The 22,453-nt window shown below is 40.0% G+C and overlaps 1 protein-coding gene across 2 annotated transcripts in view; it reads right to left on the reverse strand.

Moving 5' to 3' along the window:
• Positions 1-632: 632 nt before the first annotated feature.
• The window catches only part of slc26a6.2 (solute carrier family 26 member 6, tandem duplicate 2), a 33,516-nt gene continuing 11,695 nt past the window's right edge, over positions 633-22,453 (reverse strand). For both annotated transcript variants that reach the window (XM_030423392.1, XM_030423391.1), the window contains 19 exons: positions 22,127-22,266; positions 20,944-21,083; positions 20,672-20,782; positions 19,864-20,039; positions 18,053-18,217; positions 17,603-17,755; positions 17,433-17,515; positions 17,185-17,332; positions 16,991-17,104; positions 14,630-14,707; positions 14,091-14,186; positions 10,321-10,427; positions 10,055-10,124; positions 9,032-9,124; positions 6,383-6,496; positions 6,037-6,183; positions 5,475-5,529; positions 4,354-4,481; positions 633-1,811 (listed from right to left, as the gene is read on the reverse strand). In XM_030423392.1, coding sequence (XP_030279252.1) covers positions 1,797-1,811; positions 4,354-4,481; positions 5,475-5,529; positions 6,037-6,183; positions 6,383-6,496; positions 9,032-9,124; positions 10,055-10,124; positions 10,321-10,427; positions 14,091-14,186; positions 14,630-14,707; positions 16,991-17,104; positions 17,185-17,332; positions 17,433-17,515; positions 17,603-17,755; positions 18,053-18,217; positions 19,864-20,039; positions 20,672-20,782; positions 20,944-21,083; positions 22,127-22,236 — 2,103 coding nt within the window. In that variant the 5' untranslated portion in view covers positions 22,237-22,266 and the 3' untranslated portion in view covers positions 633-1,796. The remainder of the gene's footprint in view (positions 1,812-4,353; positions 4,482-5,474; positions 5,530-6,036; positions 6,184-6,382; positions 6,497-9,031; positions 9,125-10,054; positions 10,125-10,320; positions 10,428-14,090; positions 14,187-14,629; positions 14,708-16,990; positions 17,105-17,184; positions 17,333-17,432; positions 17,516-17,602; positions 17,756-18,052; positions 18,218-19,863; positions 20,040-20,671; positions 20,783-20,943; positions 21,084-22,126; positions 22,267-22,453) is intronic.

The raw sequence follows: 22,453 nt of genomic DNA on the forward strand, positions 1-22,453 counted from the left end.
AACTAATCTCTTCCCACTTCTCTAACTGCTCACAGACACGCTCAAAAATTGAGACACTTTCTTTGCTCTGACAATTAAAGAAACATGTAGATGACTAACTGAAATCCAATGTTACGACGTCCATGTGTGACTTTAAACTGGAAGAAACAAATGTTTCTGATCAAAACACTTTGGTTTGTATCGTAAAATATGCAGTCTCATGAGTCGAGTGAACAAAGTGCTTGATTCCCACCGTGGCATTCCTTACTAAGATTAGATGTGAATTAGATTATCTGTGCTCCGATTACTGTAATCAACATCTGCAACATGTTTCAGAAGAACTGAAAGTGTCTTAGAGAACAACTCCTAATATAGTAAAACAGATTCCCGGAACACATCTGTAGATAGACAACATGTAAACAGGAGGCTGAGTGGTGATGAAGCAGACTCTCCCAGTGAGATAGAGGAGAACACCCTGCACCCATATTCGAGGCATCTGTTATATCCGTCCAGAGGTATTTTGGATATTTCCTGTCATTCCGTAACCAAATACAGACAGATTTGATTAGAATCTTCCACGGAAGGCGTTTCGTCTTCCTTGAAGACTTTAATCAAAACTCTATGTTTGCAGAGGGAATGAACAAAGAGAGGCGTTTGACTTAATAAAATAATGTTTATTTTGAATGTAAATGAATGGATATTGGCAATTTTTTTTTAATTTAATAAATAAACCATCAAAGGTGCAATATGTAAGAATTGGACCCTTTTTGAATTCATACTGAAAAAATAGAGAGTAGCATATTGTCAAAGTAGCCGCTAACTGCTGCTAACTGTAGCTGCCAATAGCTAGTTAGCTCAGTTAGCCGTGCAGCTAGAGCACGAGCTCTGGACAGGGGTGGACCACTGCTAGCTGGTTAGCATGCTACCTTCAGAACGTATCTCTGCAAAATATAGACGTCATTTTTCTCATTCTGTCGATAACTTCAGTTCATTTTTGAAAGCTTTCTGCTGGAGGTCTTACATACTGCACCTTTATACAAGTATTGATTTTGTTTGTATGTAAGTAAAAGGCGATCATTTTAAAACACAGGATGCAGAGACGGTCAAATACATCACAGAAGAATATGTATTGAACCAATCACAGTGTTCGTTCACAATAACTTCCGGGTAGAAACCCAAGTTGCGTACACCTCATTCATCTAAAATGCATGTCCGATGCTGTAGTATCATGTCACATCATATAAATATCAACAATTTCACTGACATTAGGTCGGAGAAATAATTTCATAATAAAATATAAAATCATAGCTTCAGTTCATACGAAGCTAGCAGTTTCAAAGATGCTAACAATGCAATGAAGCACATAAAATGAGCACAGCAGGAATATCAGATAGGTCAGACCATCGTGCTTTAATATACTAACATACAGTTATGGCTAAAAATTTCAAGTTTGCCCATTTCACATATCTCAACAATCCCTCCTGAAGTGACTGTTGTTAGTGCAATGTCACAGTGATTCTGTCTATTCATAAGCTTACCCTAGAAGTGTGTATGTTTTCGTATGACAAAGAGTGTGTGAGCGTTATTGCTTCGTTTTGTATAGTTTTCCACCATGGCATATCAGTGTGACTCCATGTGTGCAGTCTGTTGTCGTTTATTTACATTCTATTCTTTTTTTCTTCATATGTTTGTTACAATGTGTCATCATGTGCGGCTTTGCGTGTCTGTATTTGTGGCAGATGGATAAAACCCGGGATAAAACCCTCCTACAGCGTGCAGCATTTCTTCAGAATTTCCTCCATCGGTCCTCTCAGGACTCAAAAATGTGTCTCCTGTGAAACAGAAGGAGAACAGAGACATGAAACCAGAGAAGAAGAAGAAGAAGAAGAAGAAGAAGAAGAAAAAGAAGAAAAAGAAGAAGAAGAAGTAGAAGAACCAGAGAGAAGAGGAGAGAGATACCAAGTGGGACAGAGACAAATGCTAGCCTGATTAAAGAAAATATGTGGCAGATTTTTTATATTTTTTCTCCAGTGGCATGAAAGTCTCATTCGAGGTTAATGAGGAGGAAGAGAACAGAACAGGACTGTGAACATTTTGGCTGAAACTCTAGGTCAGCCTGCCACAATCTCAGAAATGTTATTAAGCTCTTTTAAATCTGATGTCTTCACTTTGCAGCACGTTGATTCACAGTCCCATTATGTTAATCTTTACATTCTGAATGTCTGATGGGCTTGGGGGGGGGGGGGGTTCTAAAACGCATTCTGATACGCTTAAATGCGTCTATAACACCAACAAAGATCACTTTTGTGAATGGAATTGTAAAAAAAAAGTGAGCTGGAAATAGACTATACGCCAGATGGAAACCAAGCTATCACTTTGAAGACCTCTCTCTGTTATGCAAAACCACCTCCGTGTGAAATATATTCATGCAGTATAGGCTAACTTCTGTATGTGAATGCATATGTATGCATGTATTCATGAATTTGCACATGCCTGCCTGCACGCATGCTCTTCTTTGCACCGTTACCTTGACCAACCTCACGCTCCTCTGAACAGCCACTCTCTTCCACCCTCTGTATTTTTGTATCCCCTTGTGTGTGAGCCACTGACTGTATTTGCGTGTGAGTGAGCGCCCGTTATCTCCCCATAAAAAGCCTTCGCTCCTGTATTTCATGGACCAGTGCCACGTTTTTGTTCTTTGTTAGATCTCTCCTATGGGAGCAGGGACATAAAGTCACGCACCCAACTAAATACTAAAACAGAGCAGGCAGAAACAAAAGCACACTTGCCAAACAATATGCAGGGATGCATGCAAGGCAGCAGGGGCGTATGTTAGGACCGAAAGTAATTTGCCTTTCGACATAGATTGATGGTGTGCTCTGGGATGAGCAGTGTGAAAAAAATACATCAAAAATAAATTTAAACGCACCAAGATATCATAAAAAAACCATCCCCCAAACCTCTGACTGTTTGCAAGCAATTTGCAGTCCAGCTCAGTAGAGATCAATGAACCAATGTATGAAACACATTTGAATTATTGGTCATTAAAATGACTTTAATACATCATTCCCAAACCCCAGGCTGCTCAATGAAATCAATGCTCATCTTCTTAATCCCACCGTTTTAAGAAATGTGATGCTTACTTTTTTTCTCCATACAAACAAATGCTCAAATGACTATTTATGATGTGAGAGTGGCCGCTCATAGTGACAAACCCTCAGAGAATGATCACCTGACTCTGCAGCTCCCCTCAGCTCTGTGCAGCGTAGCTTCACTCCCACTTCATCTGTGTCATTTTCAGCCACAGCAAGCAGCTGTTTCCATTGTTTTAAAAGAAAATTAACATAAAAACCCAAAGGAACGCTATATGTCCAGCACCAAACAGCTGGCACACACAGTTAGCGACTATCCGGTGAACGAAGTGCTGCTACAGAGACCAAAAAACTGAGATTTCATTTATTATAGGTTAGGTTGATTATGTGATGTTGCTGTTTCCACCCGATGTGTAAACTGGCAAGAACACCTTCTCCTGTTCAGTTTTATGAGTTGTCAGTGAGTCAGTATTGTTGCTTCGTATTGTTTTGATGCCAAAGTGGGCAACAAAAATGATGATTATGAATCTGCCTCTGGATAGCATTTTCTTCTCAGTTAAAGATCATAATGTGAAAGGGAACTAGTTCTTAGTGCATACCAAACACAATCATGTCTTTAAAGGTGCAAAATGAAAGAACTGCCCAGCTGTTGAAGTCATACACAGAACAAATATGGGCAGCGCCACCCTAGTGACTGCTAACTGTAGCTGCTGTGAGCTGGTTTGCTTGGTAAGCTGTGCATGTAGTGGTCCAAACTGGGGGCTTGGAACAAGGACCGTTGGTGTTTACACCGTAAGCACAGAAGCTTTGGACTGGCATGGGCGAGCTAGTTAGCACGCCAACTTCATTAGATGTCTCTGCGACACAATGCAGAGACATCATAACGTAAAAGCAGGCATCTGTTTCTATTTATTTATAAAGCCCTTAATGGCTTTATGAATAAATAGAAATGGAAACAAGCCATTAAGGTCCCATTCAAGGGGCCGGCTAATGCTCCAAGTCCTGTGTGCCAACACTAAATTTTGGAAAACTGCTTTTAGGTTTTGTGCTGCTCACAAGGAACATTTTAGAAGACACTTTAAAACCTCACACAATTGTACCAGTAGGTTCTTTTACACTGTGTCTGGCTGGAAATTGTTATTGTGTGCATTTATCCAGTTTTAAAGGGTATTGGTATAAATATTGAGGTCATCACTTAAAGTCAGTGTGCAACTTGGCTTCAGACACTTTGTGATGATGTGGTCCTTTGAGTGCATGCACGAGTGCTCGCACTGTATGTTACCTTATCTGCGATCTCTGGTCTGGAGGACTGACAGTACAAGACGGCGTCATGGACGGTGGAGAAGACACAGGACTTTGTCACTTTGTCATTAAAGAAACCTCCAGACTGCAGGTTGTCGACCACACCAGCTAGACAGAGAGAGACAAAGAGATGGAATAATGGATACGCAGACAGGGCTCTGTATGAAGAAGCAGAAATGAAATGGACCAAAAGTAAAAGAGTCAGACGCGGATGGGAGGAGTAGTCCTTGTATTAACTGAACCTGGTTATAATTCCTGGCTACATAAATATTCTTTGCGGTCCGTTTGTGAGGCCAAACACTCTCCATAAACTCTTTAACTCATTACAGTCTACCAACCCAGATCAGGCTAATGAGAGCTGCAGCGCAGATGACTCTCAGCTTTGTGGTTGTAATATCATTTCCCCTGGCGACCCACATTTCAGCCCATCCAGCAAGACAGACCCACATTCGTGTGTTGGTATGTAAAAAATAAACACAGAGGGTAGATGCTTTATTGCAGTAAAAACACAACTAGCCCATCACATTTATGTTTTTTTTTCTCCTTCTCACGACTCGCTAATGCATATCAGACCAAACACGGAAAACCTGGAAGACATACCAGCTACTGACCGAACGCCCTTCCTTCCTTCGCATAAACATTGCAATAACATCAGAAAACAGCTAAGACAACATCCAGTGTTGTTGAATGAATTCAAATTGTGTGTGGCTGAGTGCATTCTGGAACGTGAATGTAAAAAAATACATTGGTGTGTGTGTGTGTGTGTGTGTGTGTGTGTGTGTGTGTTACAGTATGTGGGACTAAATATACCAGTGGGATTTCGGAATAGGACTATTTCTGTCAGGCGCTCACTTCCTCACTTACTTAAGAGAATCAACGCACAGATATAATAACGTTCATTGTCTTTATAACGCCGATACACACAGAAAGCAGGTCTTTGGTGTATACATAACATAGCTGTGCTGGTGCTGAGGTTTTCAACTTTCCCCATGAATTTTATTGTGAAAAAGTTGTCACAAAATCTCATCCGCCAAAAAAATCCCCACTGTTCGCTGGCTAAAATCGTGTTTTATTATGTTCTAGTGATGTAGAGGGACTCACTTTGGCAGCAAGCGAGAACCACCTCCACACCGATTTCTCCGTAGTCTCCCCGGATCTAAAGCAGACACAGACGCACAGAGCAAAGGTTAGACTCGGGATCATTTCATTAACCTGACGATTCAATTTACGGTAATTGAATGCCCGAGGAGCCGAATCAAAAGGGGTAGGGAGGGATTAAAATAGGATAAGCACCAGTTGTTGAAGGAAGAGAGGCAAGAGAAAGGCAGAGTTGGATAAGCAAGAGAAGATTTATTCAGGGAAGATAAAAAAGGATCAGAATCATGCATCTTGTGTTTGCTTTATTCTCCCAGGGCTGGTTCATTATCAAATTTTGGGAGAAATATCATCATTAGCTATCAATTGTCTGTCCATTTTGTTCTTTTGAAAAAAAAAAAGGTGTTTGGATCCAGTTTAGATGGCAAGAAAGTAGAAAGTCTTCATAGTGATCTGTTAATTTTGTCAAAATACTGGACACACAAATGTACTTTTGTAATTCATAAACCAAATGCATGTGTGCAAATGTAAACGTTGATTGAGTATCTATATTCATTGATATTCATACTCTGCGTAGCGTCTTGACTCCCACAGTATCCAGGAAGTTGACGGGGCTGAGGTCGAGGACGATGGCTCGGGGGAGAGAGGGGTCGGGCTCGGCATCCACCTCGATGACAGCGATGTCCTTCTGCACCTCCATCTCTGGCTCCCCCTCCTGTGCAGGAAGAGACATGACACGGTGCAAAGAGACTCATGAGAGCTTAATCGAAATGAAATAATTTGCCTCAGACGATCAATCTCAATCAAAAGTTGATCGCGGAAGCACAAGCTCAGCAAAAAATTGTACTGCAGATGAAATAAAAACATCCTTTCGCATCATTTATAGTAAATATCACATCTCTGCTCAAGCTCACCATGTGCACCGCATTCTTCTTGGCAGCTTTCTTTGCAATTTTCGCCTCATGCCTCTTCCTTTTGGCCTCCAGCTTCTTCTTCGCTGACAGGATCTTGGTAATGTCAATGCCAGACTAAAAGAAACAGAAAAAGACAATCAAACATGGTAACAGTGATGTTCACATCACTTCATAGAGCCAGTCGAGTCTAGCTTCCTCCGGAGGTATTCATTATGACTGCAGTACACCACTGTTTGACCTTTTTATTCCAGATTTAAATGGCACCAGCTCTCTAGAGTAGTAGATAGTGGAGTACTTGCTTCAGTATTATAGGGCATGTGTACTTTGTAAATCACCACATATTTGACCTTTTTTTGTTGCAGCTGCTGTATCTTTCTATTCTTTACTTTCTAACGCAATCACCAAAATACATTTTGCAAAAACCACACCAAAGCGTATCTCTTGACATCTTCTAATTGGGATTGTTTTCAGTATTTTTCTCAGTACTCATGGGTTGGACCACACACATCTAACATCTAACTCTGACTTGATTTTGATTTCAGTTACACACCTATAAAGTTTTGTGACCGTGTCTTGCATCGTTGTAATGTCTACGACAGACAAACACCGGGAAACATACCCTGTGTTAGTTCCCGCTACCAGAGGTGTCGTCCAGGAACACATTTTGCCATGACACACACATACACACACACACACACACACAGACTCATGAGGTTTAAACATTACCAGCTGACGCTGTCGCAAAAGGTTAAAAACTATTAATGAATACAACCTAGTGAGAAGGAAGTGTGTTCTCAAATTTGCACCACAACTGTGTTACTACAGGGGCTGACAGACAGCAGCAAAACAGGTCGCAGGTCAGGTCAAGCTCACTAGCTGTCAAAGGACACAAAAGGCACAGAAGTTTATCTCAGCCAGTTCAGTCAGTCGCAACCCGCAAGGCAGGTGCAGCAGGTAGCCATGAGAAGGAATGATGAGCAGCTCACTGAATGATGCAAAAACAGGGCATGGCAGTAAAGCCAGTATTACGTGTTTAGGATAGTTGGTTTCCTTTCAGTTCTTGTATAAAGTAAACATATAAAATGATCAATGCAAGGTTGTTTTCCTGCATCCAGACAACTAAAGGGCACAACTTAAAGGTTAACCCGCTCTCTACACTTGTTTAAGGTATTTCTTGTTGATTTGTTGGGTATAGTGTTTTTCTTCATGCATCTCCCATAGACTTTGGTGACATAATGCCCCTCTTTCATTTTTAGGTTTCTTGTAAGCAACCAGGAAATGGCAATGGAAAGAAAAACTGTCAGGGTCATCTGTCCCTTACAGCCAATCAGAGTTTCATTGTCAGGTTTGGAGATTTATTTTTTTCCATGAATAACAAACCTGCCTGGCAACTATAACATATATAAGAATTTGATCACAGCCCTTCAAGCCTTTCTATTCTCTGAATCTAATTTAAGAGCATCAGCTCAAAAACACTGCTGGGCGGTTTGTAGGGCACGTTCACTCATCATGAGGATGTCATACCATGATATGAAAAAAGAGAATTTAGGCAAAAACTATGACTGATTTGCCTCAAAAAACTATCCTTGCTCCACTAGTTGATCAGATTACAGCCATAGCATCCCCTTACACAAGCAGTCAGTGATCATCACTGCTCAGAGGGTCGCGGAAAAGAATCCCCAAATTTGAGTGTCCTCTCGTCCAAATTTAAAAAATTACCAGAATTCATCCGGTGGCTATTTCTCACCTTGTAAACAAACGTGAAGCATCTGCCAGTCAACACCAGCTCTATGAAAGCTTCTTTGCGTGTCAAAGATTAAAAAGAAAAGGGAGACCCATTGGCTTTGACACTCTGACATTTTAATGAATGAGACGTCCCATTATCTCCCTCTCTTATTCAATCTCTGCTCCTCACCCTCCCTCCACTCTTCCTCCTCTTTTGTCATCCTCTTTCTACCTTCCCTCAATCTGTCTTCCCATTTGCCCCAAAGAGACATGACAGGAGAAGGAGGAAGTAAGGGGGGGAGTGTGTGTGTGTGTGTGTGTGTGTGTGTGTGTGGGGGGGGGGGGGGGGGGGGGGGGGGGGGGGGGATGGAGTATGAACAAAAGTTTACCAGAAGAAAAGAGAGGAGAAAAAGGTGGGATGACATATTCAACAATGTCTGTCACAGTCGTGATGTGTGAATTGGAGAAATGTGGGGCCAGTTATTAGTACGTCAGAAATTATGTTTGTGAGAGAGGAGTTGATTGCACTGAAACTGTGACAAGGAGGATTGTTGTTACTTTTCCTGTGTGTGTATGTGTGTGTGTGTGTGTGTGTAGCCGTGGCTTGTTAATCTTTATGTTCATGACAATCTTGGCTTCTGTGTCCATTATGGTGTGTTCATATGTATGATACTGCTCTTTGGGGGGGCGTCCACAGGAATACATTAATACCATTGATATCCCTGCGTGTGTTTGAGTGCTGCCCTGTCTTTGTGAGGAAGAATTTTACTTTTGGACCCTGTGGAAGAGGACATCGGATATATTTGGTCAGTCCTCATTTCATGAAGGAGCTGTTAGAGGGATAGGCCTTGATTTTAGGCTTTGGCTAAATTAAAGCCAGGTTAATAAGTGCGTGTGTGTGTGTGTGTGTGTGTGTGTCCTCACCTTCTTTCCAAGGGACTCTTGGTACATCTCAGCATTGGCAAAGTAGAGAGTGGCAGAGGAACGGAAGATCAAAATCCCTGGCACAGGCCTCACCTATAAATCAGTCATTCAGTTAATCAGTTAAGTACACAAATAGATCACTACATTTCCAATAAATAAGTTATCAACTGGGCAAACAGGCATGATGGTATATAATGCTTGTTCAGTGAACACCAGTTGTACATTTCCTTTCACGATGGATTGTGTTTCGTTGTTTCTGAAACAATGACAATAAACATCTATTCTATCTATTCTATTCTATTGTGGGAAACTTTGAGTCAACTATACAGGGTTTAAAATGTCACTATATATCCAGACAGCACTACACAATACCAAAGTCACTATATAGTGAGTCGATAATGACTGACACATGCCGAGAGGCAGAGTTGGGCGGGTCAAGAAAAGCAGTATGATACATAAAGACACTTAGCCTCCACAACACCGAGAACAATACCACCATGTTAGACACTCTGTGAGGCTGTACTTAAATCAGTGGCTTCTTGCTGGCATTAGCATGCTAACATGCTAACAATTTCATGGCAGTTCATCTGGTGGTTGTTGACAGATGAACAGACCATCATGACTATGACTAGAGCCACATCATTCAAGAGGCTTAAAAGTGTACATCCTATTTAACAGTGTCAAGCATCCCATTTTTTTTGTTTGACTGACTCAGAAACAAACTCATGCTCATTATTGCTGATCAATAACAGCACTGTATATTGTATCAATATGGAATGCAGGTGAGAGGTTGAGTGTTGGCTGGGAGGCGGAGTGCAGTGCCGTCTGATTGAACACTGAGCGGCACATAACTCCCATTAACACCTCTATATTTGACTCTCAGCAGGGCCCAAAGGGGAGCAGGTGTACTTTATAACCCTGCTCACCTCAAAGAGCCCTCAGGCAGTCTTCAGGCTGTACGCATATAAGACGCTAAGCATTTATCATTATGCTGTCAGGTTACACAAATGTGATATGCCATACCTGATTGTAGTCCTCCAGTGGCCTGTAGATGTCAGTGTCTGGGATCTGCCCCAGCAGAGAGTACTTTGGTCTGGAATACACACAAAACAAAGAAGGGAATCAAGTTGTAATACTTTAGGTGTGGTCTGAAATAGAAGGCTTGGCTCAATTGTTTTTTCTGTGTTTTGATTGATAGCTTAGATTTACACACACGCCCACTAAACGTGTGTGTGTGTTTATTAGTGTATAATTGTGGGTGTGTGAGCCCTGCGGCAATGCATTCTTACAGCTGTGTCCTGAAGATGACAGTGAGCATTGAGAATCCGATGGAAGCAGCCAGTCCAAGGTCAGGGTTCAACAGCACAGTGAGGATGAAGGTGACCACCCAGACCAGCTGGAGATACAGAGAAAAAGAGAATGATGTAATATAGAAATGGGTTGTAAAAATAGGACAAGTCTTGCGACCATTAGCTGTGGAGCTCATTACATATGGAAGCGAATTTGTACCATAATTCAAATTAAAATGCATTTACAGAAATGCTTTTTCATTTTAAGAATGTAGCTGCATTTTTTGACTCATAAATAAAATTAGTAATAAATCATCCAAATTGCATTTTCATTTTCTTCTTCAAGACTGCTCATTTTGTAACTTAATTCAAATGATAAAGAAAAGGACACTTAAGATTTAATATTCAAAAGATGGCCCAGCAAATAGGTACCAAAATTCAATTTGAAATGTCAAATTTGAAAATTAAAATGCATTAGCAGAAATGCTTTTTCATTTCAAAGTCAGAGCTGCATTTTTTGACTCATAAATCAAATTAGTAATAAATCATCCAAATTGCATTTTCATTTTCTTCTTCAAGACTGCTCATTTTGTAACTTAATTCAAATGATAAGGAAAAGGACATTTAAGATATAATTTTCAAAAGATGACCCAGCAAATAGGTACCAAAATTCAATTTGAAATGTCAAATTTGAAAATTAAAATGCATTAGCAGAAATGCTTTCTCATTTCAAAGTCAGAGCTGCATTTTAGACTCATAAATAAAATTAGTAATAAATCATCCAGATTGCATTTTCATTTTCTTCTTCAAAACTGCTCATTTTGTTACACAAAGACAAAGAAAACTGCTTTTTCGTTTTGAAGCCCTCCCCCGCAAAAAAAGGTCCAAAATTCAATTTGAATTCGCAATCCCAAGCGGCGTAGGAGAGTGACGTCAGCGGCCTCTCTTCTTCTTCTTCAGCCCCCAGTCTGACCGACCGTGCTACGCATCTACGTTAGGGGGCGGCGGTGTGCTTATTCGACACTGGAGCAAGAGAAGGGACAAGAGGAGAGTGTGAAGGCTGTGTTGGTAGCATAGACTGTGGTACATGTTTTCAGAAACAGCGGGGAAATCACCACCATGTCCAGTGCTGTACTGTGGTCAAGCCAGCCATGGTTCGCGTTTGCTTGGTTAAATCAGCCGCACATTTTTTTTTCCAGTGCGAAATTCTCTAACATTTACGGTGATCGTAATGAAGCCGCTCTGAAGAGCTGCTGGCAGTGACGGTGGGTCAGACTACAGACTCACAGTCAGACCCATGAAACACACACGGTACTTTACAGTCAGTATTCCCGGTAATAAACTGAAGGTATCAGCTGGACCGTACGTCGACGTCGCCCCCATATTGGATGTGGCAGCTCAGCCCCGTGAACTAATACAAGTCAATGGAGTGAACTTTATAAAGCTTCTTCTACAAAGTGCTATAAGCTAATGTCTCTCTCTCTCCCACACCCACGCACCTGCAGCGGGTCACAAAATCACCGGCCGCTTTATAGCCTGGAGCCCCGCCTTTCCGAAACCCCGCTGTTCCGAACATAGACTTCAATTCATCGTAATGGCGGGGTTTCCCTTTTTTTCAAAGACCCCGCTATTCCGAAAAGTCTATTGGGGAAACCATTCCCCCCCCCACTCCGAACGGACTCAATCAGAAAGGAAACGGAGGCTGCGCATTTATCCTTTTTTCCTTTGTGGGTTCAAACGGATCATGTGGCTGATTAACCGCCAAACAAGCGACTTCAGCTGGACAAATGGCTATGTTGAATTGAAATTACTTTATCATGCTAAATATCCGAAATTGTATGAAAATTGCTCCAATGCGATATACCGATCTTCGTGCATATTCAGACACAGCCTGATATGGGTTCTGAGCAAAGGAATGTCTGTTTTCTCCCCCGGTCTGTTGTCAGCAGGAGCGGGGGCTGCAGGCTCGCGCCTGGGTGAAGTGGGCTCAAGCCAGAGGTCAGCCGGGCTCGAGCCGAGCGGGGGGAGAAAAAATGTGTATTTCTTTTGCTCTGTGGGAGATCTCCCACGACAGAGTGGATGAGAAAGCAAGGGGGACAGATCTGCCCAGCAAACATCAGAACGCAGAGTGCCGCCTTTGTCTGTCACCTGGTTCAGCACCCTGGATAGCTGCCTGCGTAACCGGATGTGGGAATTTGATGCATTTGAAGCCGCGACATTTGGTCAGAAACGTCATATATAATAACATTGTTTCGAGTCGTAAACAGTTCTGTAAGTGGAAGAAATAAGAATCAATTAGGCTATTAGTGTTAGTCCTTCTTCATATAAAGTTGTGTTACAGTCGCACAGCTGGAGACCGCTAACAAAGTTAGAGACAAGAGAGACAATGTATGAAATCCCGCGAAATTATGTGCGGTCAATATGACCGCTTATGGCTGAAATAGGTAAAACAAATCACATTTTCTTTTCCTTTTGTGTAATTTATATAAAAACTATTCTCAATTAAAATACAGACACTTTTAAAAAATGGTTAGAAGTCTGTAATGTTTGCATTTTGTTTACATCGCAGATTGACAACTTAATTGTGATAATGTTCAAAGTTATTATTATTATTATTATTATTATTATTATTATTATTATTATTATTTACTGTGCTAGGTATTCTTTTCGTGGTTCTTGGTGCTTGGAGCAATATTGTTGTTGTGGCATTCTAAAGCGAATTTGAAATGAATTGAATTAATAAACCTTTAGATTTTTGCCTATAGACTGTTAAGTGTTGTGTTTACAAATGAGCAATACATCCAGATTTCTTGAGATTTGTATTGTCAATGGGAATTTAAATCTAAATGTCAAGCGATGTTTTCTTCATGGAAATTATTTTTCGGGCAAACAATTATAAGAGAGAGAGGGAGCGCGGACGGGGGATCCGTTGTGTGACAGCGGAACGGAGGGTCAGCAGCTGGATTTTGCACGCACGGTCAGTAGTATTAGTAGGTGTTTGAGGTTTATTACGTTTGCGGACATTATTACATTCAGTGTAATTATGTAACAGCCTTTGCGCCCTTGCCTTACAGCGCCTTTGCGTGCGCACAGTTTGCGTGTGTAGGTCCGTGGTCATGATAATCCCCTCTATGGCTATAAGAGATGGATACACAATCAATTTCATTTAATGTTTATTGAATCAAAAATACATAGGTAGCCTATTGTCTTCTCCTCTGCTTTTTTTTTTCAAAGACAAACTGAGCAGCAGTGCTCAATCCACTCATACCTTGTTAACCTTCCACAAAGACAAGTTATGTTAAAACGAACGACCAGAAGGGTCATTCCCCGGCAGATCGCACCCATGGGCCACAGTTTATTTCAGAGTTGTGCGAGTGCGGCTGGAAGTGGGGATTTCAGCACCACGGATAGCGCGTGTAAAAAGATTAGACACGTTAGAAACGTTTAAATGTGTTTGCTGCAAGCGAAAATATAGGCCTAATACATAATAAATGAAGATAGTGACATAGGCCTATTAGCAATAAAAAGCAATGAGTTGTGTGAGTGTGGACGGCAGTGTTTGATGTAGGAAGTAATGTAAACTTGAAAATCAATTTCGGAACAGCGGTGTTTTGAGGGGAGGGTCGGAACAGCGGTGTGTCGGAGTGGGTGTGTTTCTGAATGGTGGGGTTTCGCAATGGAGGGGTGTCGGAATGTCACTGCGCACCCATAAAGGAATCTATATTCCCAAGACATGAATAATTTCCTTGTCTACTTTTTAGTACACTCACCATGTCTACTTTGTTGCTCTTCCACAGTGCAGGGATGTCCATGAATTGCTTCATCATGCCATGGAGGTTGACAAAGATGATGGCGGCCAGCACTGCCTACACAGTGAGTCAAACATAACAGTTTATATAGAGAGACTATATAGAAACTGCAGTAATGAGGCCTAAAAAAGAGAAGGTGAAGGTTGTTTGTTTGTGATACACCTCTTATGGGGCTTTTGGAAGTTTTATGTGCTCTGGGTTGAATCTTCATATGATAACTCTGCTTTACAGGCTCGATCAGTGTGGTTAATTCATTACCTCTGATTTTGTCATTATTTGTGTTAAAAAGCCAGCTGTGAGTAGTTGTATTCTGAGTATGAAGAAGTGTCTGGTGGCGGCTTTATATTACCCAAACCTCAGCTGTTGTCCATATTTTTCAATTTGGCTGAGTGCGAAGAAGTGCTTATAATTGGGCAAATACTTTCACTCTCAGCCTTGGACACATGTGTATGCTTATGCTTGAGCACATATGTGAACACATGCCACACACACACATTTACCTTTGGCAAATCTTCAAAGAGATATCCAATCCAAAGAGTGATGAAAAGGATCACTACCGCTGATAGAGCCCCAGCAACCTGCAGTGAAGAGAGAGGGACGATAGAGGCATGATGAATAGAAATCAGGGGGAGAGATCACAGGAAGGGAGTTAAAGAAAAACTACAGAAAAGATGAATGATGTAGTGGTTATTAGATGTGAATTGGTTCATGATTATGAGAGGAGTCAAGGCATCATCAGTTAAAGCCTCTCCACTCCTCTTGTCTGTAATGGGCCTGAGCTGATTAATGGTGTTGTCAGACCAAATCGGTTTAGCCTTTCAGTGAATCTGTGTTTGTGTAGGTGGACAACGTGAGGGAAAATCGATTCCCTAAGTGTTTTTTAATGATGCCACTTTTCACAGTACCATTAATTATGAGTGGCTTTTCAATTAGTTTAACCTTTAAGTTTGCCCAGGTTTGTGACTATGGGCTGAGTGAAGTGTCAGGATGAAAATTCTAATCTGAAAAAACTGTCTCATTGAATCATCTTTGTAATGTTCAAAAAATGCAAAGAGTGAAAACCATTAAGCATGTCTCTAAATGACTTGTGTGGAGTAAACACAGGTGAAGCAACAAATATCACACAAACTAAAAAAAAAAATTATCAGAGCTGTAGAAATGTAACTTTATAGTGATGCATCAGTAGCAGGACCTTATTAAAAGATGTAACTTATCAGATTTTGTTTTCATGTTGAGTTGACAATGATTTTTATAATATGTGTTTATTCTGGTTTTATGATGTGAATCAGTATTACCATTGTAAGGAGCTAAAATTTGTGTTTTGTTTAAGGAAGTGGTGTTTTTTTCTTCATATTTTGCCTTTATGTTTATTTACTTCTTTGTTAGTTCTGTGTTCATTTACTGCACCATTTTGTGTTAGGATCTCCCCAAAGATAAAGCATGAGAGATTTTGACACTAGTGATCTGGCCTAAAGGTGGAATTTGTAGAATATGTAAGAAATTGGAAGATGGCTCCAAAAACATGGGGGCCAGCATATCACCAGAGTAACCAACAACTGCTGCTCAGCTAGCGTCTTTTAGCCAATTAGCTAATGGTTTGTGAGCCATGAAGCCAATAGCATCTGGACCTGGACATTGGACACTGTACAGAGGCGATTTACAGCGGCTCTGACAAATAACATTTTCACATCTTACTGAGAGTTTACTTTGATATTGAGCTTGAATTAAGTGTTTTTTTTACGATCAGTTAATGAGTAGATAATGTATTAGTTTGATCAAACTAGAGATACATCAATTCTGTTCTGTAAATAAATTATAAGGAAGAGTATTTAATAATGACATTTTGTGAGTTTCTTTTGTTCATTTATGGGCGGGGAGTATTTGACTATTGCCTCTTGCTATTTAAAAGTGTCATTACGAGAAAGGAGGGAGCCAGGGCTAGCTGGTTAGCATGCTAACTTTGGTAGACATCTCCTCAACACAATACATACTGTGACATAATGTCAACACTGTTGTTTCTTCCTACTTTCTGAATGTTTACTACAATTCTGGCCATATCTTACAAATTGTTCCTTTAAAGTGTATGCTAACTTACCTCAAGTGTTGTTGCTAGTGTTGTGACGTTCATGAACGAACCGATTCTATTGAACGGCTCATTAACATGAATGATGGGAACTGAGTCACAGCTGGGAACCGTTCTTTTATTTATTTTTTTATATCACTGTGTGTTAAGGTCACGGTGTTGCATGAATAACAAGTCATGGTAGCTTTACACACATACAAACAATTTGTAAAAAGGGTGAATCCAAAATAGTGATGTCACTGTCAAAGCAGATTGATATGGCGCAACCTTGTGGAATATTTACAATGAATCCAGATCAGACTTTAAAATCTAGTCCTCACATGTCAAATGAGGTAATAATCAATATTTCAGAATAATTCAAACTCAGATATTGGTGGGATATCTAATTTTGTATTATTTTGTTCCAAATCTCACCCCATCATACCTCCCAGTGATTATTTCCAAGATAAAATGAGTTAACACCAGGCTGGCTTCTTAAAACTTAATAAATATAAAAATCAGTCAAATGAGCCAGTTTTTTTAACGGCTCTTTGAAAGGAACGGCTCACCAAGATCCGGCTCCCCTCAAAGAGCCATAAATCCCATCTCTAGTTGTAGCGAGGTACATTTTAAGTGAATTATGTTACTCACTTAAATTTTTTTTCTTTTCTACATTTAATCACTGATTTCTGTAATCACGCTAAATTCTCTTCACTTTTGTTTTTGACTGCTTCAAGAGACTGAAGTGTTTTGTTTTGTTCTAGGGTACTTCAGTAGAATAAGTTCCACTCATACCAACCTGAGTCTTCCCTCCTGTGCTTTCCTGAACCATAGTGCGAGACATGGAGCAGCTCACGGCAAAACACTGGAAAATTCCTCCAACGGAGTTACTCAGACCCAGGGCAATCAGTTCCTAAATCAGGAAAAAACACAGTTTCTATACAAGTTATTAAAAGATCAGTTCATTCATGGTCCCAACTATCACCTCCCTACCTGGTTGCTGTCCACATTGTATCCATATTTTAGGGCAAAGATTCGTCCCAGTGAGATGGCGATGCCGTAGCCAACCACAGCCAGCGCGAAGGCGTCCCCGATCACTTTACTAAACAGAGAGACTTCTGGGAGAACAGGAGGCTGGAGACTGGACATGGACAGAATAGAATAGATCACCCCTTATGAACACTTAACTTTTCACAAGTGTTAACAAACATTCCTGCATGTTTGCTGCATTTCTCTCTCACCCCGAAGGAATCAGTCCCACCACGTCCACTTTATATTTATTTTCCAAGTCAACTTGCCAGGAGACAACTGTCGCAATAACAACCTGGAGGAACAGATAATAAGAGGAGTATTAGAGAGCGTAAGAGCTAGAATGTTTTATAAGTGCAATCATGTATTTCTGTATACTTACACCCAGCAGCTCCACAGGTATAGGAATAGGAAGCTTTTTACTCAAGTATGAATTGAGCTCCTTAGCGAGGATGAGACCGACTATTGCGACAATGCTCACCACAAGAGTACCGATGTTTGTCTTTGGAAGGAGAGAACACACCTCCAGCACAGTCTGAAACAAAAGAATACAAATTTTAATGAGAAATTGAGAATTAAGTCGTAAAAATATATTTAAAAAAGATAATAAAGAAGATATAATGCTCATTTTAGACCAGTCACTGAGAAGACTGTCAGCTCTACAGGTTGTAATCATAAGTCAGAAGCAAATGTCTTAACATCAGTGTCATTTGTCGTGGTGCTTTCATGGTCCATAAAAAAGATCCAATCAAGCTTTAGTAATTATCATTAGTTTCAAAAGAATATGTGGAAGAGAGCAACGGTATGTGACTGTTGCCGTGTTCTTTCTTACATATATCAATGAGCAGGGTCCACTGTATCTCTTAGGGTTGATGCCAAAGGTGTATTTGAGCTGAGACACAATGACGTGGATGGCAGCTCCTGTGGTGTATCCTCGGACCAGGGGCTCAGACAGGTAGGTCACAACAAAACCAAACTGGACTAGGCCAAGCAAAATCTGCATACATGAAGAATGAAAAGCACAAGAAGGTTCAGAAGGAGGGAGAACGAACAGGCACACAATCATAGCTTCGAAAAAAATAATCTGGTTTGCTGTCCTGAAAGCCGATAGTGACGCCCACTCGCACATTACAGCTGCACAAAGAAAAACTTCTGAATATATATATGTATGTATGTATGTATCAGTGGCGGCTGGTGACTGAAAAAATTGGGGAGGACAGGAGGAAAACCAGTCCACGGTGTCATGTTATTTTATACAAGTCAACTACTTATCCCTACTTTCTTATATTCAATGAAAATTAAGCAATAAAACAATGACTTACAAGACTATTTTAAAAAAAAATTTATTAAATGGCTAATATACAAGACAAAAAAAACAATGTGTACCCCTTACAGGATTCAATCCCCAGTCACCTGTGTGGCAGGCAACTGCTCTACCCACTGTGCTACTGCAGCAAACAATGTAAATACTTCATGACAGCACATAAGATCACACTCATCACTCATCACAATCGCCCAAAACAGCTGTGTTGCTGCTCTGTATTGTGTCCCGGTCGTGCCGCTAACATTATGTCCTCCTCCAGCAGGACGCACGAAATGAAAACTATGAATTATCTTTCTGACTGCTTCTCTCTGATTTCTCCAAACAGTTTTTTTTTCCTTTCAGAAATGTGCTTATATTTCCTTTGAAACCGATTCCAATATTGCTGAAAACTCCATATTTCTTGTCCGAGCATGGCTGGCAGTGAAAGCTGTAAAATACATAGAAGTATTTTTTGTTTACGGTTGTATAAATGTGAGAATGAAATTTGGGAACTGTTATTGGACCAACCTACTGTCAATCTTGTATTCTGGTCGCTGATTGGTAAGGGAGGACGTCCTCCCTTAGCGCATCATTTTACGTGCCTTAGCCAATCATAGATCAGCATGAAAAAATCCTAAATGCATTGAGTGAATGGAAGGATGGAGGACAGAAGCCCTCCATCCTCCTCTAGCCCCCACCTTCCTGCTCCCTGCTCCTCTCACAGACTGCTCTGTCTCCTCCGTCTGCAGCTGTCGCTGTTGAACTGTTTTAAGTGGATTTTCTTCCAAAGAAGAAACTTTTTTTTATGATACAATATATATATAATATTTTATAAATTATACTGAGATTTGGTAATGATTTATTTCAACCAGTTACTCCTTCTTAAAAAAAAATTGATCTTCCTCTTGCCTCTCAAAAATAGAGGAGGACCAACCTCCTCTGCCTCTATGGACGAGCCTCCTCTGGTATGTATGTTCTGTATATATATATAAATACTTTTACATTTGCCTGGACTGAGGAGGAGCGATACGTTTCTTGTATGTCAAAAATAAGAAAAATCCCACAGTGTATGAATACTCAATGCTCAGGTAATTTTTTTTTAAATTTTATAAGTGTTATTATTATTATTATTATTATCATCATTATTATTATTATTGTTATTATTATTGTTATTATTATTATTATTATTAATAATATGGGAGTTGAGTAGAAGCATCAAGTAGCAGAAAATGGAAATACACAAGTAAGTCAGTAAAAGTAAAAATGCTCCAGATTTTTTCTTTTAAAACAAAAATGTATTTGATATTTGACTACCAGGCCAGAGTATACCGTTAATTTACCTGAAATATCCCAGATAACAAGGTGACAGCTGCAGCCACCTTGACCCTCTCTGCATCCCGGTTGGTGATATTAATTATTGTTTCATTGGTCAGGTTGTCCCATTCCGAGAAGTCTGAGTCTGGGGCCAAGCGCTCAATCACTCCTCCTATCATCACACTCATCACTGCATAGGTTCCTGGAGAAGGGAGACATTAATACACATTATTGCCTGCAACCAAATTTCTTATCAGCTTCCTACTACAGATAGGATCCTATGTGAGCACATAAGGTTGTTTTACAGTGTTTGACTGTCCCTTTCTCTGGTTTGACATCAGTTGGAAGGTGATGTCACATATTTTTCTGCTTACCAATCAGACATGAGCAATAAAAAAAAGGAGTTTCGAAGATGAATTAATTATTTTGGTGGTTCCAGAAATGAAAGTCCCAACTTACAATTGTATGTGTATCAAAACTGTGTTAAAGAATATCTAGTCCTTTGATATATAACAAAACATAAATGTATATATTTGTTATATGGGAATGTTTTTCTTTGTTGAGTAACATTAAGGTCCACTTCACATCTCTAGATTCAGGATCAGAAGTTTGTCAGGCTCTTCTTTTCTTTTTTTCCCCTCATGTTCACAGGGAGATGCCACTATCAAATCAGATCAGATCACACTTATAGTCTTTACTGGGCAGACGTTTTGACACAAGGTTTCCAGGTATCTCAACAAAAACAATACTTTCACAGCTCAACTTTATGGTGGATTAATTGCCACTTAAAATGATCCACTCTGCAGACAGAAAAAAGTACAAACAAGTACAAACCGATTGAGATGTGTTTGGATGTGCCAAAGATGAAGTAGATGAGGACTGGGTAGAAAGATGAGTAAAGGCCAAATACTGGAGGAACAGCTGCTAGCAAGGCATAGGCCATACCTGCAGAGATAGCAGAGTAAAAAAAGAAATGATTTCCTACAATACAGTTATTTTACATAATTTGAAAGCAGCTATATCAGGAAAAAAATAGCACAGCACGATAATGTGAAGTTATGGAAACATCTCTTTCTTTATCTATACATCTGAAACTCCATCCTCACCCTGTGGCAGCTGCATGATCCCCACACTGAGGCCAGAGATCAGGTCACCCAGAGCATTTTCTTTGAGGGAGTATCGAGGCAGCCATGACACTACAGGGACACTTGTTAGCAGGCACTCCTTCGCTCTGGGACCAGAACACCTGAGGTTGTGAGTCAGAGTGATGAACAGAGAGCAAGAAGAAATGTACCAAATTGTTATCTTAATTAATTAGGGTTAGTCTTTTATGTCAGTCATGTACTGTTCATTTTTTATGTTGACTTAAATTGTAACTCAGCCAATTTTACACATTGACGTGTGTTTGAGGAAAACTACTTCATATGTGGAAACAGTGGTATAAAGCCTTTTGTGGCTCCCCCGGAAGCTGCGTATAATCTGAAATTGCCTCAAGTGATGTCATTCAGTGTTTAAGTTATATTGTGGGTAATGGAGGCATGCAGTCAACTGCTCTGCACTGCACACCCATAACACTGGACTCATTATAGACAGTTTGAAAATAAATGGTCAAAATGGATACAACAGAACCAGAGACATTATCGTCTTTATTCCACGTATTTGTCTTTCCTTTTAAAAACCTGGCGCCTACATTACCCACAATGCAACTTGGCCAATGAGTAACATTTCAGAAAGGCTGTTCGTAATTAAATGATACATTTTCTCATTTGACACTATTCTTACAAAGACATTACAAGCTGCTTTTGGTCTCAAACATGGTCTTTTTTGTAGTTTAATTTGACTTCTCTTCATATATCCAGATTTTATGACATAATCGTATTATTAGTCTTTCACACACTTAATACACACATGTATTATCACTTATTGATAATCTATCCACCTGAACAAAGACCCTTTCACGTAAATACCCCAGTACAACTTGTGCAAGAAGTAGATAAAACAGGACTTGTGCAACTTTGTAATGTGATGTACTGAGTAAAAAGTTATTTTGATGGAACGGGCTCTATCTGATCTAAAATGTAAGTCAACAAATTAAATGTAGTACTTTATAGTTTTACAAAATCTGATGTAAGAAGTGGGTGAATCGATCTTAATTTCAAAATTGACCACAAAGGACTCGGTGTAATTTCTATAGGTTTTCTGTTTTGATACAAAAAGTAAATATACAAGGCAGAAAATGTGAAAGAGATTATTGGAGATGCACAGTAGAATAGCTTTGGGGATCTTTACCTCATTGACTTCTTGACCCTCTCAGACAGAGAGGTTTTTGAGTCAGACTTTTCAGCCATCTCATCCACTGCTCCTTCATCCAGGATCTCTCTGTGCACATTGTAGCCCATTCTTTTCCTCTCTGCCACAGCTGAAACTAGCTGAAACATCAGTGTAAAAAAATTGCTTTCTAAATCCTTTCCAAAATGCTGGCATTATATTTTTAACAGTTTTCCCCCCCACTTTGTTAGAAAATACTTGAAAAATATATGTTACAAATACATCACATTGTAGGATAATCATAAGAGTTTATTTTAAATATACTTTTGGCACAATAAGAACTATAAA

The sequence above is a fragment of the Sparus aurata genome, chromosome 7 (genome assembly GCF_900880675.1).
Source record: "Sparus aurata chromosome 7, fSpaAur1.1, whole genome shotgun sequence".
Lineage (NCBI taxonomy): Eukaryota > Metazoa > Chordata > Actinopteri > Spariformes > Sparidae > Sparus > Sparus aurata.